Genomic DNA, 20,232 nt, shown 5'->3' on the forward strand with positions numbered 1-20,232 from the left:
TGTAGTGTGGGGCTTGTAACTGAAATTTGTGTTGTCATTCCCAATGTATTGTACGAGTTCTAAGAATTATTCAACGTGGATTATTCATCTACTGAAATGTAAAAACTCTGTGGCAGTGTTGCTTGTATTCACAAGAGGGAGAGAGGGATACTGACACATGTGTCATTTCTTTGCAGCACAATGCTCTGTATTTTTTTAAATTCTGTTCATGGGATGTGGGCATCGCTGGCAAGGTCAGCATTTATTGCCCATCCCTAATTGCCCTTGAGGTGATGAACCGCCTTCTTGAACCGTTGCAGTCCATGTGGTGCGGGTACTCCCACAGTGCTGTTCGGGAGGGAGTTCCAGAATTTTGACCCAGCGACGATGAAGGAGCGGCGATATACTTCTAAGTCAGGATGGTGTGTGACTCGGAGGGGAACTTGAAGGTGCTGGTGTTCCAATGTGCTTGCTGCCCTTGTCCTTCTAGGTGGCAGAGGTCGTGGGTTTGGGAGGTGCTGCTGAAGAAGCCTTGGCGAGTTGCTGCAGTGCATCTTGTAGATGGTACACACTGCAGCCACGGTGCGCCGCTGGTGCAGGGAGTGAATGTTTAAGGTTGTATGGATTATGTGATCCCACTGTGGCATCTTCACAGAAACTGATGGTTGGTACAGGTAGTTCATGTACTTATACACTGCAGGGATAAATGGGGCCATTTACACAGTATGTGCTGGGGGTGGAAGATTTCTCTCACCATTAGCTTGTCCCTTCATTTCAATGTGCAGATTTTTACTGCACAATGGCACAGGTTGGATCCCATGGTAATAGAACATAAGAGAAGGCCATTCGGCCCCTCATGCCCATTCCGTCATTCAACTAGATCATGGCTGATCTGCAGCGTAACTTCATTTACCCTCCTTGGTTCCATATCCCTTAATATCCTTACCTAACAAAAATAATGGGGGGAGAAGGGGAGGACAGAATTCAAAAATGAAGCAATATAAAATGAGATCATGTGGAAGTAAGACACTTTATGATGCAACAGGACCAGAAGCACGCTAGGGAAGCTTCTGGGCTACGAATCATTGGAATACGTGACTGAAACCCTTTATAAACACAGAAAATGCTGGAAATACTCAGCGGGTCAGGCAGCATCTGTGGAGAGAGAAACAGAGTTAACGTTTCAGGTCGATGACCCTTCATCAGAACTGGGAGTTGTTGGAGATTTAACGGGTTTTAAGCAAGCGCAGGGACAGGGAAGGGGGGTGGGAAGAGGAGGAGAGAATGAGAGGGGAAGCTCTGCGATAGGGTGGAGGGCGGGAGTGATTCAATGACGGGAAGGATGATGGTGCTGGCTGTCCTGCTGAATGTTTCCCAGCATTTCCTGCTTTTTATTTCCGATTCCCAGCCTCCGCAGTAGTTTATTTCACTGCAATCAGTTGAAGGCCTCCCAAAGCTCAGGGATACGAGGTGTCAGAGCGCCATGCACGGAATGAGACTGGGACTGGGAGCCCATTGGCTGCATCTGCACATCCGTCAGCATCAGAGCGGGAAGCAGCTCACCTGACCCTGCTCTCGGTGTCCACAGACGGTGAAGCGTGTTGGTGGAACAGAAACGGGAAGGAAATACAATTTTACCTTTGTAATCTATGCACCTGTGAGCATGCTCACTGGTTTCTAGAGCTGTTGAGTTGGGAGCGGCTTAGCCAGTCACGTGATGTTCACAAGACTCAATAAAACCCCAGCCAGTTGGGTTTGGGGGAATCCACGATAAGGCAGCTGGTTGTGAGCCTGGTGGATGAACTGGTAGTGTGGAGTGTGATTGTAAAAACCTTTTGCTAATAAACCAACTAGTTCTTAACAGCAATGTGTTGCTATGAATTCTTAAGCAAAGAACTCTTGAAGCAAATACATTACACCCTTAAAAGTCGGGGGCTGGGGGGAGGTTCATCCTCACCCAGTTTCAAAAAGTAACAGTGAGGGGTCCGAAAATTGTGGCTTTTTGGACCATAGTGGACATAGTGCTAACGCAAAGAGAAAAGACAAAAAAAAATGCATGCACAGAAGGCTGTTGCTGGGGAAACCTGGCCTTCCACATCGCTGAGGCCCGTTTCGCATCGCTGGGCTATTGCCCCCCCAAAAAAAGCCGAAAATCGCGATCCCAAAAATGGGCAATGTTCCAATGATCATGAAGGCTGAAACATCGCTAAGGCTGGAACATCGCCATTTTTTGGGCACCAGCGATCTAAGTGGAAAGTCTAGCCCCCAAGGTGATTGGTGAATCTAACAGAAATAGGTTTAGGCAAAACGTGTAAATGGTCCCACTTATACGCCAATGTAAAGCGTCACAGTGATTTGCACAGATTATATTTCTGTGGATTCTATCCGTTCGAGCCGGGATGGTGTCCATTGCTTGATGTCGTCAGCCGTGGGGGAATTGGCCTTTGAGCTTATCTCGCCCAGTTTGCCTTCCAGCACCTGGTTCTTCTGGTACATTTCCACGTAGTTCAACTGCAGCTGCTTCTGATACTTGATGACCTTCTCCTTCTCGTCCTGCCACGTCTGCCGCTCCTCCTCAAAGTGGGACACCTGTTGCTCATGCTGCTGCCGCTCCAGCCTCAGCTCCCCCTGCAACCGCTCCAGCTGCTTCTTCAGGGCCTTCACCGCCTCCTCGTTCTGCCGCTGCACCTTGGCCTCGTCGCTCTCGCAGGCCGAGCTGTCTGGCGGCCCCTCCGCCGGCTCCTCGCCGCACTGGTTCTGCCGGCCGGCGGCGCCGGCCAGGGCCTGCCTCAGACCCGCGATCTCCGCCTCGTGCAGGCCCAGCTTGTCCCGCAGCAGCTGGGCCTCGCTGGCTTTCCGCTGCAGCTCATTCTCGCACACCTCCAGCTCCATGCTCTTGGCGCCGGCGGAGTCCTTCAGTGCCAGGACCTGCTCCTCCTTGGCCCGCAGCGCTGAGGCTGCCTCCTTCAGCTGGCTCCTCAGCGTCACCATCTCGTTCAGCTTCTGGGCCACGTCGGCCTGCGAGTCCTTCATCTGCTGCTTCATCAGGGAGATCTCGCCGGCCTTCTGACACACCTGCGGCAAATACAGAGAGAGAGCGCATTGTAAAACGGTGCAGCAATGCCCTGACTTTACAATTCTCAACCCGCCGTTCAAATCCCTCCCTGGCCTCGCCCCCCCCCACCCAATCTCCGTAACCTCCTACAACCCTCCGATGTCTCGGCGTTCCTCCAACTCTGACCTCTTGTGCATCCCCGATTTCATTCGCCCCACCATTGGCGGCTGTGCCTTCAGCAACCAGGCCCTGAGCTCTGGAATTCCCTCCATAAACCTCTCCATCGCCTTCTACTTAAGGCACTCCCTAAAACCTACTTTTTTCACCTGGGTTTTTGCCATCTGTCCTGATACCTCTTTATGTGGCTCGGTGTCGAACATTTTCTGATATCGCTCCTCTGAAATGCCTCGAGACATTTTACTACGTTATATAAATGCAACTTGTTGTGATTTGTGGTCCAAAACAGGCCACTTCACCGCAAGATCCCATGGACTGAAATCTGAAATGTAACCAGCAGCACTTACCAATAACTGACTCCACTATAGCTTTACAGGGACACTATCTCCACGAAAACAGGGTTTGGCAATTGTTAGTTTATGTCGGTGGAGTAAGACAAATCGGAAGGGAGACGAGTTATCTTGTTACAATCATGTCATGCTCAAAGGCTTTGATAACAGGGTTCACTATGTCTTTGAGGTTGTATTTACCAGAAACTCGACACCTGACAAAGCAGCCCGCTTGATTGGCAGCTCATCCACCACCTGAAACATTCACTCCCTCCATCACAAGTGCACCATGGCTGCAGTGTGAACCATCTGCAGCAACTCGTCAAGGGTTCTTCGGCAGCACCTCCCAAACCCTCGACCTCTACCACCTAGAAGGACCAGGACAGCAGGCACATGGGAGCACCATCACCTGCAAGTTCACCTCCTAAGTTACACACCATCCTGACTTGGAAATATATCGCCGTTCCTTCATTGTCACTGGGTCAAAACCCTGCAACTCTCTCCCCAACAGCACTGTGAGAGCACCTTCAACACAAGGACTGCAGCGGTTCAAGGTGGCGGCTCACCACCACCTTCTCAAGGACAATTAGGGATGGGCAATAAATGCTGGCCTTGCCAGCGACACCCACATCCCCGGAACAAATAAAAAGGAATACAGAAAGTGGCCCCTTAACTCCTAAGGCTATGGGTTTAGATGTTGCTTACAGTGAAGGCCAAACTATCTACGATGACAGAGAGGGGAGGAGGAAACTTATTTAATGCCGTGAGTTGTTATGATCTAGAATGCGCTGCCTGAAAGGGTGGGTGAAGCAGATTCAATAGTAACTTTCAAAAGAGAATTGGATCGATACTTGAAATGGAAACCGTCCTTCAGCTATGGGGAAAGACCAGGGGGAGTAAGACTAATTGGATAGCTCGTGCAAAGAGCCGGCACAGCTATTTTTTTTTTTGAAATTCGTAGCCAATCGTTCCAATTCTTTGTCAAATCACAAACGCCAGAGGTCACCTTGCACACGCCAAGGATCACTCTGCGCCAATGCTCTTAGCCAAAAGGCCTAGAGCCACTGCACCGTTCCTGGAAGTACTGCAATACCAGGTTCGTGCCATGGAGGTGGATGGGTCAGGTCCCCCACACACCTCCGTGGAGGTGGATGGGTCAAGCCACCCCAGAGCCGGCACAGGTATGATGGGCCGAACGGCCTCTTGTGCTGCATCATTCTATGACCATAAGCTTGGTGCCAGATTTGAGATTCCCAGGAAGACTATACCTTTAACACACGGCGGTTCCAAATCCAGTTCTGCAACAGTGGCCTATTTCCATAGAAATGCAAGAACGTGAGTAGACCATTCAGCCCCTCGAGCCTGTTCCGCCATTCAGTGAGATCATGTCTGATTGCCATCTTAGCTCCATCCACCTGCCTTGGCTCCATATGCATTTATACTCTTGTCTAGCACATATCTATTGATCTCAGATTTAAAATGATTCATTGTAATTCAATATAACTATTTTGTTTATGAACAATATTTTTGACACAAATGTCTCCCTCTACTCCTCCTCTGAAGGTTTCAATTTCTGTGATGCAGTTCCATGGGTTCCTCTGGCACCCTTTTCCTATTGTCTTTCTTTATGTGTGAGCTTAGGCAGCATAGGGTAGATTTTGTTGAACCCGGTGCCTAGGGAAGTGGCAGGCAGGTAACGTTTTATATTTAATTTATCTATGCCCCTTCCCTCCATAGACTTGAGCGCTCCGAGTCTTCGGGTTATTGATCAACATTAGCAGCCAGGAGGCTTAGATTTTCAAGGCCCGAGGCCTGAGAGGTTTATAGCTGCCCTTCGATTTGCTCCTGATTTTCAGGGCACGGGGCCTAGCCTGGGCTTTTTGCCCATGCCTGGAGTTCCCTAGAGAATAATGAGCCTCCGGAACAGGCTGGCGGCTCATGCATTGGATGTGGATTTATTAAATTCCTTCGTGCATGAGCTGGACCTGTTTCTGGCAGGGGTGGAGATCACCTCTTACAAATAGTATGCACTGCATAGCATTATCAGGGTCGAGAGATCCCCTGTACTAGTTTTAATCCCCTAAGGATGTCAGAGAGGAATTTACCATATTTTAATCCCCCTTCCCTTATTGGCCTGGGGTTTTACATGTTTTTTTATATGGTGTCAGCTGTGGCTCAGTGGGTAGCACACTCGCCTGACTCAGAAGGTTGTAGGTTCAAATCCCACTCCAGGGATTTGAGCACAAAAAAATTCAAGGCTGACACTCCGGTGCAGGACTGAAGAAGCACTGCACTGTTGGAGTTACTGTCTTTTGGATGAGACGTTAAACTGAGGCCCCATCTGCCCTCTTAAGTGGACGTAAAAGATCCCATGGCACTATTTCGTAGAAGAACAGGGGAATTATTCCCGGTGTCCTGGCCAATATTTATCCCTCAATCAACATCACTAAAAAAAAACAGATTATCTGGTCATTATCACGTTGCTATTTGTGGGAGCTTGCTATGCACAAATTGTCTGCCGTATTTCCTACATTACAACGGTGACCACACTTCAAAAGTACTTAATTGGCTGTAAAGGGCTTTGAGATGTCCGCTGGTTGTGAAAGGTGCTCTATAAATCTAAGTCTTTTTGCCTTTCCCAGGAGATCACATGCTTTTGGGTGAGGTATAGAGTGATGCACATGGTATCACAGTTGTTTGGGACAGGCTGGGTGGACCAGAGGGTCTTTTCCTGTCCATGATTGCTCGTATGCTTCTAAGTTCATAGGTCAGGCAAATGGCCCTGAGGAGGATAACCACAGATAACTGCCACATCGGCATCCCGAGCTGTGCTGCACCTGCCCTGTGCCCGCTGGAAAATCTGCTCTTACAAGTGTCAACAGAGTATTCACCAGGTCAGCGCACCTGAGCCGAAACCTATCCCAACTCATAGCACACATACAATTGCAACAGGGCGCGATCCCTGGTGAGTTTTTTCATTCCCTAACCGGGCAGCACTGACCGAATACCGCTTGCTCAGCAAATACCAGGATGGAACTGAGGGCCTCTTGGTCCATGTAGCTCAGCTGCCCATTGACTAAACTTGCTGACTCTGTCGAATTATCAATTGTAATTTGTTTAGTAATTTGTCTTTCTTGTTTTTTCCTCTCCTTTTGAATTTCTTGGAATGACTGACGTCAATTAGGCACAAACTCTTACAGGGCTTGACAGGGTAGATACATTGAGGATGTTTCCCCTGGCTGTGGAGTCCAGAACCAGGGGTCACAGTCTCAGAATAAAGGGTTGGCCATTTAGGACTCCGAGGCTGGTGAATCTTTGGAATTCTCTACCCCAGAAGGCTACGGGTCTTTGAGCACATTCAAGACAGAGATCGATAGATTTTTGGATATTAAAGGAATCAAGGGATATGGGGATAGTCTAGGAAAGTGGAGTTTTGGTAGAAGATCAGCCATGATCTCATTGAATGGCGGGACAGGCTCGAGGGGCCGAATAGAACATAGAACATATAACATAGAAAATAGGTGCAGGAGTAGGCCATTCGGCCCTTCTAGCCTGCACCGCCATTCAATGAGTTCATGGCTGAACATGCAACTTCAGTACCCTATTCCTGCTTTCTCACCATACCCCTTGATCCCCCTAGTAGTAAGGACTTCATCTAACTCCTTTTTGAATATATTTAGTGAATTGGCCTCAACAACTTTCTGTGGTAGAGAATTCCACAGGTTCACCACTCTCTGGGTGAAGAAATTCCTCCTCATCTCGGTCCTAAATAGCTTAACCCTTATCCTTAGACTGTGTCCCCTGGTTCTGCACTTCCCCAACATTGGGAACATTCTTCCTGCATATAACCTGTCGAACCCCGTCAGAATTTTAAACGTTTCTATGAGGTCCCCTCTCATTCTTCTGAACTCCAGTGAATACAAGCCCAGTTGATCCAGTCTTTCTTGATAGATCAGTCCCGCCATCCTGGGAATCAGTCTGGTGAACCTTCGCTGCACTCCCTCAATAGCAAGAATGTCCTTCCTCAGGTTAGGAGACCAAAACTGTACACAATACTCCAGGTGTGGCCTCACCAAGGCCCTGTACAACTGCAGCAACACCTCCCTGCCCCTGTACTCAAATCCCCTCGCTATGAAGGCCAACATGCCATTTGCTTTCTTAACCGCCTGTTGTACCTGCATGCCAACCTTTAATGACTGATGTACCATGACACTCAGGTCTCTTTGCACCTCCCCTTTTCCTAATCTATCACCATTCAGATAATAGTCTGTCTCTCTGTTTTTACCACCAAAGTGGATAACCTCACATTTATCCACATTATACTTCATCTGCCATGCATTTGCCCACTCACCTAACCTACCAAGTCGCTCTGCAGCCTCATAGCATCCTCCTCGCAGCTCACACTGCCACCCAACTTAGTGTCATCCGCAAATTATACTACATTTAATCCCCTCGTCTAAATCATTAATGTACAGTGTAAACAGCTGGGGCCCCAGCACAGAACCTTGCGGTACCCCACTAGTCACTGCATGCCATTCTGAACAGTCCCCATTTACTCCTACTCTTTGCTTCCTGTCTGACAACCAGTTCTCAATCCATGTCAGCACACTACCCCCAATCCCATGTGCTTTAACTTTGCACATTAATCTCTTGTGTGGGACCTTGTCGAAAGCCTTCTGAAAGTCCAAATATACCACATCAACTGGTTCGCCCTTGTCCACTCTACTGGAAACATCCTCAAAAAATTCCAGAAGATTTGTCAAGCATGATTTCCCTTTCACAAATCCATGCTGACTTGGACCTATCATATCACCTCTTTCCAAATGCACTACTATGACATCCTTAATAATTGATTCCATCATTTTACCCACTACCGATGTCAGGCTGACCGGTCTATAATTCCCTGTTATCTCTCTCCCTCCTTTTTTAAAAAGTGGGGTTACATTGGCTACCCTCCACTCCATAGGAACTGATCCAGTCAATGGAATGTTGGAAAATGACTGTCAATGCATCCACTATTTCCAAGGCCACCTTCTTAAGTACTCTGGGATGCAGTCCATCAGGCCCTGGGGATTTATCGGCCTTCAATCCCATCAATTTCCCCAACACAATTTCCCGACTAATAAGGATTTCCCTCAGTTCCTCCTCCTTACTAGACCCTCCGACCCCTTTTATATCCGGTAGGTTGTTTGTGTCCTCCTTAGTGAATATCGAACCAAAGTACTTGTTCAATTGGTCCGCCATTTCTTTGCTCCCCGTTATGACTTCCCCTGATTCTGAGTGCAGGGGACCTACGTTTGTCTTTACTAACCTTTTTCTCTTTACATATCTATAGAAACTTTTGCAATCCGTCTTAATGTTCCCTGCAAGCTTCTTCTCGTACTCCATTTTCCCTGCCCTAATCAAACCCTTTGTCCTCCTCTGCTGAGTTCTAAATTTCTCCCAGTCCCCTTATACACCTCAATAAGGTCTCCCTCAGCCTCCTCTGTTCCAAGGAAAACAGACTCAGCCTATCTTTCCTCATAGCTAAAATTCTTCAGGTCAAGCAACATTCTTGTAAATCTCCTCTATACCCTCTCTAGTGCAATCACATCCTTCCTGTAATGCGGTGACCAGAACTGCACGCAGTACTCCAGCTGTGACCTAACCAGTGTTTTACACAGTTCAAGCATAACCCCCCTGCTCTTGTATTCAATGCCTCAGCTAATAAAGGCAAGTATTCCGTCTGTCTTCTTAACCACCTTATCTACCTGGCCTGCTACCTTCAGGGATATGTGGACATGTACTCCAAGGCTCTGTACTTCTCAGTGTCCTACCATTTATTGTGTACCCAAGCTTTGTTAGTACTCCCCAAATGCATTACCTTACACTTCTCAGGGTTGAATTCCATTTGCCACTGTTCTGCCCACCTGACCAGTTGATTGATATCTTCCTGCAGTCCGCAGCTTTCTTCTTCATTATCAACCACACAGCTGATTTTAGTATCATCTGCAAACTTCTTAGTCATACCCCCAACATTCAAGTCTAAATCATTGATATATACCACAAAAAGCAAGGGACCGATTACTTAGCCCTGCGGAACCCCACTGGAAAGAGCCTTCTAATCACAAAAACACCCATCAATATTACCCCTTGCTTCCTGCCTCTAAACCAATTTTGGATCCAACTTGCCACTTTGCCTTGAATTCCATGGGCTTTTACTTCCATGACCAGTCTGCCTTGTGGGACCTTATCAAAAGCCTTGTTAAAATCCATATATACTACATCAAATGCACTATCCTCATCGACCCTCCTTGTTACCTCCTCAAAAAATTCAACTAAGTTAGCCAGACACAACCTCCCCTTAACAAATCCATGCCGACTGTCCTTAATTAATCCATGTCTTTCTAAATGAAGATTTATCCTGCCCCTCAGACTTTTTTCCAATAATTTTCCCACCACCGAGGTTAGGCTGACAGGCCTGTAATTACCCGATTTATCCCTTTCTCCCTTTTTAAACAAAGGTACCATGTTAGCAGTCCTCCAATCCTCTGGCACCATACCCGTAGCCAGAGAGGACTAGAAAATGATAGTCAGAGCCCCTGCTATTTCCTCTTTTGCTTCGCTTAACAGCCTGTGATACATTTCATCCCGAGCCTGGGGATTTATCCAATTTCAAACCTGCTAAACCCCTTACTATGTTCCTACAATGTGTTTTGACACTGACTGGTAGGAGATAGGTCTGTGTAGTGATTCCATATGTACTGCATTCTCAGTCACTGGTGTGGTGTCAGGAGGAAACAGTGAGTAGAATGGTTGCAGAGGCCCAGAAGGGCAATTTGCCTGTGCTCTCTCAGCCAGGGAGTGGTGCTCAGCAGGAGCAACGTTCAGGTGAACATAAAATTGGGTAGTCATGAGCAACATATTGTGACGTCAATGATAAATGTCCCTTACCTCCCATTTGGTCTCTTCAAGTCTGGGCAGGAGTTCGGACTGCTCTTTTTTAAAAGACATACATTTTTTCTCCAGTTCTTCCCTCTGTTGCAGAAGCTGCCCAATGTCCTCCTGTAGTTTCTTCTTCTCTTGCTGGAGCTTGAAGATCTGAAGCTGCAAGGCCTGCTGGGCTCTCTGGGCCTTCTTGGACACCTGTTGGAGCTTGTTTGCATAATTCTGCTTCAGGTCCTCCATCTCGCGCTCCCATATCTTTTGCTTCTCCTCAAAGACTTGCACTATCGCTGCTTCACTCTTGTCGAGGCTTCTCCTCATCTGCACAACTTCCTGTTCCTTCTCCCACAACCTGTCTTCAAGGTCCTGAATGATGTCATCATTAGACGGCGAGTGATATGTCAGTGCTTCGTGCATATGGTTGAGTTTGTTGAAGGAAGCCACGCTTTTACTGGAAGACCGTCCGCTGTCGGAGGTAGATATTCCGTTATACCCCAGCATTCCCCTCTCCGCGTACGACGTTCCCAGGCGATTGATGTGGCTTGTAGAAGCACTCATTGGCCCAACGTGCTGGCTGTAGCCCGTTCCGTATGTAGGAAGGCTGGTCAGTGAGTTGCGGCCAGAATCAGACATGCCCCCGCCATGGTTTATAGTCCTACTGTGGCCTGCCTTGTCCAATCCAACTCTCCCTCCTGAAGGGCTGCTGCTACTGGTGTGATGCGCATTAAGGCTTTTCCTGCTATCCGTAATCCCATTGCTTTGTGGTGGGCAGAGGTTCTGCATGGAGTGGAAGTTCTTGGGAACAACTGGCTTGAAAGCCGAGGGCCTGATCAATGACTCGTTGTTCTGCAGAGGAAGCATAGACACATCATCACATTTTGTCATGAGCAACTGGCTGAGGCAGTTTATCTTGAACACATCGTGATCCAATACCACTGACATTTAGTTTGCAGTGACCACACTTGACCAGCTCCGTTGGGTGGGCCACATTGTTCGTATGTCTGGCACAGGACTCCCAAAGCAAGCGCTCTACCCGGAACTCCTGCCCGGCAGGCGATCCCTAGGTGGGCAAAGGAAATGTTTCAAGGACACCCTCAAAGCCTCCTTGATAAAGTGCAAAATGCCCACTGTCACCTGGGAATCCCTGGCCAAAGACCGCCCTAAATGGAGGAAGAGCATCCGGGAGGGCGCTGAGCACCTCGAGTCTCGTCGCCGAGAGCATGCAGAGAACAAGTGCACCTGTGACAGAGACTGTAATTCCCGTATTGGACTGTACAGTCAACTGAGAACTCACTTTTAGAGTGGAAGCAAGTCTTCCTCGATTTCAAGGGACTGCCTATGATGATGATTAGTTTGCATTTACACTGCAAGGCCATTTTTATAAATTGCATTGCTGGTGTGCAACCTCATCCCCCAGGAGCACATACTGGAAAACTTTACTGTAATGGGCAGAAACCCATGGGAACTGCTCCACACTGGTCCGGACACCACAATGCCAGCCTACCACTCTTGCAGCATCATGAAGTAGCCTTCCTTTCACACCAATGCTAAGCTCGTGTAGTAGATATGCAGAGTTAAGGTTTGGCCCGACTCTGGAGTGAAGTGGAACGAGACTCCACCCTGCTCTGGTTTCAGGTTGGACCCTATCTGGATTCTTGTTGACTTTACACTGCAACTGTGCCCAAAGCTTTCAACAACAACAACTTGCATTTATATAGCGACTTTAATGCAGTAAAACACCCCAAGGCGCATCCCAGGAGTGTTATAAGACAACAACAAAAGTTTGACACCGAGCCAGATAAGAAGGAATTACGGCAGATGGGTCAAAGAGGTAGGTTTTAAGGAGCATCTTGAAGGAGGAGAGAGAGGGAGAGAGGCGGAGAGGTTTAGGGAGGGAGTTCCAGAGCTTGGGGCCCAAGCAACTGAAGGCACGGTCACCAATGGTTGAGCAGTTATAATCAGGGATTCTCAAGAGGGCAAGTAAAATGCTCCCACTTGCCAACATGCATTTAATTAATGAATATAAGGATATTTTGAAATAGGAAAGGGCTAAGCGCCCAAACAGGCCAACCCACCAATCTGGCACATAGCTGATCTTCAGCCAACAGCATAAAACAGTCCTGAATCTAGGCCTGATGGGACATGAAGGTCAGGGGTTAGACTGAAAGTGCTGTGGGAGAGGATTCTTTTAACTTAAGCTCTTAACTATGCCCTTATGACGGCAGTCATTTTTTAAATCACAGTACATAAGAGTGTGATTTAGAAATTATCATATTGTGTTGCGAGTGCTGGAGGCCTGAGGTTTATTTTCTATGGAGACTTCCTTTACCCCTCCCACTGAAAACGGAGAATGTTTGACACCTGATTTGATGAGTTTATGGGAAGTTTGTAGCCTATTGCAATTATGTGTACAAATAACAACTACAACTTGTATTTATATAGCACCTTTAACGTAGTGGAACATCCCAAGGTGCTTCACAGGATTATTATCAGATAAAAAATTTTGACACCGAGCCGCATAAATGGAGATTAGCGCAGGTGACCAAAAGTTTGGTCAAAGAGGTAGGTTTTAAGGAGTGTCTTGAAGGAGGAAATGGAAGTAGAGAGGTGGATAGGTTTAGGCAGGGAGTTCCAGAGCTAAGGGTCCAGGCAGCTGAAGGCACAGCCATCAATGGTTGAGTGATTATAACCAGGGATGCTCAAGAGGGCAGAATTAGAGGAGCACAGACATCTCGGGGGGGGGGGGGGGGGGGCTGGAGGAGATTACAGAGATAGGGAGTGGTGAGGCCATAGAGGGATTTGAAAACAAGAATGAGAATTTTGAAATCTTGGTGACTTTTTTTTTAAAGTTAGTAAAACTCAACACCACTCTATCCCCACAGCCAATTTTCTTGCCAAACCACAACAATTCCAAATATTGAGTGAGAGGAATGCTGAAATAAAGCTAATTAAGGTGCTCACAGCAGCGAATCTGCTGCCTTTCAAAAATAAAACAACTCAAAACTTGCTATGATGGAAATAAACTTTTACATAAAACAACAGAAAGTTTATTGAGGAGAATGAAAAGCTTCAACAAACTACATCCCACTCCAGGGACTTGAGCACGTAAATCTAGGCTGACACCCTACTGCAGTACTGAGGGAGTGCTGCACTGTTGGAGGTGCCGTCTTTCAGATGAGACGTTAAACCGAGGCCCTGTCTGCTCCCTAAGATGGACGAAAAGAAGAAGAGCGGGGGAGTTATCCCTGGTGTCCTGGCCAATAATTATCCCTCAGCCAACATCACTAAAACAGATTATCTGCTCATTATCACATTGCTGTTTGTGGGAGCTTGCTGTGTGCATGTTGGCCACCGCGTTTCCCACATTGCAACGGTGATTGCATTTCAAAAAATACTTCATTGGCTGTAAAGCACTTCGCGATGTCCAGTGGTCGTGAAAGGCGCTATATAAATGCAAGTCTTTCTTTCTTACACGTTAGCAGGCTCTTTGTTATCTATCACTTCTTTGGGAACAAACATTTTAAACGCACGCACTAGGAATTTCCTCAGCTGTGCAGCAGAGGCTTCCGCCAATCTTACAATCGAAGTTACAACGACTGGGAAATTGCCGGAGAAGAACATCGGTTCATCTGCGACTCGAGAGAAACCAGCGGCTCCATCAAAGTGTTCTGCCTGAGGTTGGTGCGCAGTGAACAATGGGGTAGGAAGTCCAGCCAAGTGCCTTGGCTCTGGCAGCCCGCAATCCCAGCCCTCCGGCTGATCCGATACGTTCTAACTGTTTCTATGTTACGCTCGCCGAGTTGTCCGACTCGTGAACACTCCAATCCCAGCATAGAAAAACAAAAGCTGATTTCACTTGCGAAACACTGACAAGCTGACACATGCGTTGAAACATTAACTGTCAGCTTAAAAGGTTGACACAGTTGGCACAGTATGAGCCAGCAACTTCTCGATAGATCTCAGCTCCCTACCAACGCATCCTCCTCAGTCTCCCTTCTTAAGACCCGTTCTACTGTTGATGACAAATGCTTTCCCCGGTACCTAATTTCAGGAAACTGACGTTGGAGCCTAAATTTTGCAGCTGGATATGAGCCCGAACACAAGTAGGATTGAGCGCCATTCCTCCCGACCCAAAATGCTGAGTGTGTTTCAGAAGGTTTAGAGGGGAGTTACGGAGATATGTTTTTTCACCCAGAGGGTGGTGGGGGTCTGGAACTCACTGCCTGAAAGGGTGGTAGAGGCAGAAACCCTCCCATCACATTTTAAAGCCCATGTCCTAACTCGCACCAAGTCCCGCTCACCCATCACCGCTGTGCTCGCTGACCGACATTGGCTTCCAGTTAAGCAACGCCCCGATTTCAAAATTCTCATCCTTGTTTACACATCCCTCATGGCCTCGTACCTCCCTATCTCTGTAATCTCCTCCAGCCCCACAACCCCCTGAGATGTCTGTACTCCTCTAATTCTGCCATCCTGAGCATCCCTGATTATAATCGCTCAACCATTGGTGGCCGTACCTTCTGTTGCCTCGACCCCAAGCTCTGGAACTCCCTGCCTAAACCTCCCCACCTCTCTATCTCTCTTTCCTCCAAGACGCTCCTTAAAACATACCTCTTTGGCCAAGCTTTTGATCACTTGCGCTAATTGCTACTTATGCGGCTCAGTGTCAAATTTTTATTGCATAATACTCCTGTGAAGCACCTTGAGAAGTTTCACTACGTTAATGGCGCTATATAAGTTGTTGTTGTTCCTAGGTCTGGCAAGTTAAGAGAAACAATTCGGGCCTTCCATTAGTGCATTTGTACCAAGCAGGTCTGTCACTTACAATCACCTCTCCTCAGATCATCTTCAAGTGCTTTAAATGCATAGGTCTATGAATCCTTGGAGAGAACATAAGAACATACATAAGAACATAAGAAATAGGAACAGGAGTAGGCCATATAGTCCCTCGAGCCTGCTCCACCATTCAATAAGATCATGGCTGATCTGATCATGGACTCAGCTCCACTTCCCTGCCCGCTCCCCATAAGAGGGTGCAGAGGAGATTTACTGGAATTAAACCAGGGCTGAGGGACTTCAGATTTGTGGAGAGACTAGAGGAGCTGGGATTGTTCTTCTTAGAACAAAGAAGGTTAAGTGAAGATTTAACAGAGTTTTTCAAATTATGTAGGGTTTTGATCTGGGTAAATAAGGAAAAACTGTTTTCTCTTGTGGGAAGGCTGGTAATCAGGGAATACAGATTTGAGGCAATTGATAAATGAACGAAGAGATGAGGAGAAATCTTTTCACGCAACACTGTCTGAAAGGGTGGTGGAAGCAGATTCAATAGTAACTTTCACAAGGGAATTAGATAACTGTTTGAAAAGGAAAAATGTGGAGGGCGATGAGGAAAGAGCAGGGGAGTGGGACTAATTGGAAAGCTCTTTCAAAGAAGGAACAGTGGGCTGAATGGCCTCCTTCTGTGCTCTAAAATTCTATGATTTTATCATACACCCTTCACCTGGAACTGTTCCTTCACTCACATCCTTAACATGAATTCAGTGCACAAAGAAGTCTCCTATATAATAAAGCTGCCTGTTGCCTGTGCTGGCCATTACATCTATTATGGGCTGTCTGTTGACAGTTGGGTATTACTGCATCCTATGGTTGCCATACTTAATTCTCAGCAACACGTGGTGACCATGTAAGCCTGCGTGCGCTAACCTGGTGTGAGGAAGAAAATGTGGAAATTGTGAGGATGAACTCCATTGAGGCTCCCAGAAATGGGGAAGTCGGATGTGGCATCAGTCAGTGTTGGTTTCATGATGAACTTCTGCTTGTTTACCTGCTCATTCTACTCCACCTCTCATTTAGTGTCAGCAAAGCATATCATAAAGCCCAGTCCTCCTTTCAGTTAGAAATGAAGTTTGCTCTTTAAAGCCAGAAAGGAAGAAAAACTTGCATTTATATAGTGCCTTTCACGACCTCAGGACACGCAAAGTTTTGACAGCCAATGAATTACTTTTGGAGTGTCGTCACTGTTGGAATGTGGGAAACGCGGCAGCCAATTTGCACAAAGCAAGATCCCACAAGCAGCAATGTGATGAAGACCAGACGAATCTGTTTTAGTGATGTTGGTTGAGGGATAAATATTGGCCAGCATACCGGGGATAACTCCCCTGCTCTACTTCTAAATAATGCCATGGGATCTTTTACATCCACCTGAGAGGGCAGACATGGCCATGGTTTAACGTCTCATCTGAAAGACGGCATCTCCGATACTGCAGCACTCCCTCATTACTGCACTGGAGTGCCAGCTTGAATTACATGCTCAAGTCTCTGGAGTGGGACTTGAGGCCACACCCTTCTGACTCAACAACAACTTGTATTTATATAGCGCCTTTAACATAGTAATACATCCCAAGGCGCTTCACTGAAGTGTTATAAGACAAAAAGTAAATGTGACACCGAGCCAGATAAGTAGAAATTATGGCAGGTGACCAAAAGCTTGGTCAAAGAGGTAGTTTTTAAGGAGGGTCTTGAAGGAGCAAAGAGAAGTAGAGAGGCGGTGTGGTTTAGGGAGGGAATTCCAGAGCTTAGATCCTCGGCAGCTGAAGACATAGCCACCAATGGTTGAGCGATTACAATCAGGGATGCTCAAGAGCAGAATTTGATGAGTGCAGATATCTTGGGGGAGGGTGGGGGGGGTTGTGGTTGTGAGGCTGAAGGAGATTACAGAGAGATAGAGAGGGGAAAAGCCTTGGAGGAAATTTGTAAACAAGGATGAGAATTTTGAAATCGAGGAATTGCTTAACCAGGAACCAATGTAGGTCAGTGAGCACAGGAGTGGTGGGTGAACGGGACTTGGTGCGAGTTAGGACACGGGCTGCCAAGTTTTGGATGACCTCAAGTTTACATAGGGTAGAATGTGGGAGCGCGTTGGAGTAGTAAAGTCTAGCGATAATGAAGGCATGGATGAGGGTTTCAACAGCGGATGAGCTGAGGCCGAGGCGGAGACGGGCAATGTTACGGAGGTGGAAATAGGCGGTTTTAGTTATGTTGTGGATACGTGGCCAGGAGCTGATTTCAGGATCAAATATGGCACCTAAGTTGTGAAAAGCCTGGTTCAGCCTCATGCTAGGGAACGCAGTTTGTGGCGGGGACCAAAGATAATGGCTTTGGTCTTCCCAATATTTAATTGGAGAACATTTCTGCTCATCCAGAACTGGATGTCGGACAAACAGTCTGACAATTTAGAGACGGCGGAGAGGTCAAGAGAAGTGGTAGTGAGGTAGAGCTGGGTGTTGTCAGTGTACATGTGGAAACTGATGCTGTGTATTCAGATGATGTCGCCAAGGGGCAACATGTAGATGAGAAATAGGAGGGGGCCAAGGATAGACCCTTGGGGGACACCAGAGGTAACTCAGGCGAGAGTGCTACCACTGAATCAAGGCTGACATCAAGACGACATTGTAACCTGTCTTCCTCTTTCTATGCGAGGAAGAACAGCCAGCAAGAAATGTAGAAGTTACTATTTGCCAAGTTTCTGTTGTCAGGGACAGATGTACCAATTCACGTCAGATGCGACTTCTGGGATTCCTGTCCCCTCCTGTAGCTGCTTAAGCACTGAGTGATTAATATCCTTCATCACCAGCAACAGCTTCAGCTAAACTTAGTACAACATCTCCCAGGAGAGGGCTGCTTCCATCTATTTGATATTTGATATCTGATGATTAAAAACAGGGTCATGAATATCAAATTTATACTGTTCGAGCGCGTGCTTCTTGCTTTCACTGAAACCACACAGCAATTTAATGTGGCGCTTGGAATTACCATCATAATTTGAATTTCAGTCAGCTTAAACTTGGTTTTTGGATATTTAAAACATTTGATTCAGAGCTCTAACGATCTACCCTTTGTGTGCTCATATTTTCTGTACTTTTTAAAATCTTCTTTCGCTCCTTTCCATTTCGGTGTATCGTGTGACAGGACCAATAGGTGATCGCTTCCTCGGTCTCAGTCTTGGCAGTTCTCCAATTGGCCATTGGGAGGTGCACATGAGCAGTCCAAGAGTGGGTCAGTCCAACATGTATCCCCACTCTCACAATCACAATCACAAGGAGGTGGTACTCAGTAAGATAATGGGACAAAAGGCAGATAAATTCCCTGGACCTGATGGCTTGCATCCTAGGGTCTTAAGAGAAGTAGCTGCAGGGATTGTGGATGCATTGGTTGTAATTTACCAAAATTCCCTGGATTCTGGGGAGCCCCAGCAGATTGGAAACCTGCAAATGTAACGCCCCTATTTAAAAAAGGAGGCAGACAAAAAGCAGGAAACTATAGACCAGTTAGCCTAACATCTGTGGTTGAGAAAATGTTGGAGTCCATTATTAAAGAAGCAGTAGCAAGACATTTGAAAAAGCAAAATTCGGTCAGGCAGAGTCAGCATGGATTTATGAAGGGGAAGTCATGTTTGACAAATTTGCTGGAGTTCTTTGAGGATGTAACAAACAGGGTGGATAAAGGGGAACCAGTGGATGTGGTGTATTTGGATTTCCAGAAGGCATTTGACAAGGTGCCACATAAAAGGTTACTGCACAAGATAAAAGTTCACGAGGTTGGGGGTAATATATTAGCATGGATAGAGGATTGGCTAACTAACAGAAAACAGAGAGTTGGGATAAATGGTTCATTCTCTGGTTGGCAATCAGTAACTAGTGGGGTGCCACAGGGATCAGTGCTGGGACCCCAACTATTTACAATCTATATTAACGACTTGGAAGAAGGGACTGAGTGTAACATAGTCAAGTTTGCTGACGATACAAAGATGGGAGAAAAAGCAATGTGTGAGGAAGACACAAAAAATCTGCAAAAGGACATAGACAAGCTAAGTGAGTGGGCAAAAATTTGGCAGATAGAATATAATGTTGATACTTGCTTTGGAGGCAGTTCAGAGAAGGATCACTAGGTTGATTCTGGGAATTAGGGGGTTGACTTATGAGGAAAGGTTGAGTAGGTTGGGCCTCTACTCATTGGAGTTCAGAAGAATGAGAGGTAATCTTATCAAAACATATAAGATTATGAGGGGCTTGACAAGGTGGATGCAGGGAGGATGTTTCCACTGATGGGGGAGACTAGAACTAGAGGGCATGATCTTAGAATAATGGGCCACCCATTTAAAACTGAGATGAGGAGAAATTTCTTCTCTCAGAGGGTTGTGAATCTGTGGAATTCACTGCCTCAGAGAGCTGTGGATGCTGGGACATTGAATAAATTTAAGAGTTTCTTAAACGATAAGGTGTTATGGGGAGTGGGCAGGGAAGTGGAGCTGAGTACATGATCAGCCATGATCTTATTGAATGGCGGAGCAGGCTCGAGGAGCTCCTATTTCTTATGTTGTTATGTTCGCTCCAGGCTCGACTTGCCTGGTTCACTGTGTCCCTCTGTGGTCATACAGCCACATGGGGAAATCTATGGTGTGGTCATATGCTATGGTGATAGCTATGGCTCAGTGGGTAGCACTCTCACCTCTGAGTCAGAATGTTGTGGGTTCAAGTCTCACTCCAGGGACTTGGCCACAAAAATCTAAGCTGACACTCCAGTGCAGTGCTGAGGGAGCGCTGCACTCTCAGAGTTGCTGTCTTTTGGATAAGACATTAAATTGAGGCCCCATTTGCCCTGTCAGGTGGATGTAAAAAAACTCGGCACTATTTCAAAAGAAAAGCAGGGGAGTTATCCATGGCGTTCTGATCAATAATTATCCCTCAAACAACACTAAAACAGATTACC

At 46.8% G+C, this 20,232-nt stretch overlaps 1 protein-coding gene across 1 annotated transcript in view; it reads right to left on the reverse strand.

The window, feature by feature from the left end:
- Positions 1 to 1,906: 1,906 nt before the first annotated feature.
- LOC139229922 (leucine zipper putative tumor suppressor 3-like) overlaps positions 1,907 to 20,232 on the reverse strand; it is a 43,283-nt gene continuing 24,957 nt past the window's right edge. The window contains exons 2-3 of the mRNA XM_070861558.1: positions 10,474 to 11,310; positions 1,907 to 3,054 (exon numbers count right to left, since the gene is read on the reverse strand). Coding sequence (XP_070717659.1) covers positions 2,344 to 3,054; positions 10,474 to 11,310 — 1,548 coding nt within the window. The 3' untranslated portion in view covers positions 1,907 to 2,343. The remainder of the gene's footprint in view (positions 3,055 to 10,473; positions 11,311 to 20,232) is intronic.

Source organism: Pristiophorus japonicus, chromosome 2, assembly GCF_044704955.1.
Source record: "Pristiophorus japonicus isolate sPriJap1 chromosome 2, sPriJap1.hap1, whole genome shotgun sequence".
NCBI lineage: Eukaryota > Metazoa > Chordata > Chondrichthyes > Pristiophoridae > Pristiophorus > Pristiophorus japonicus.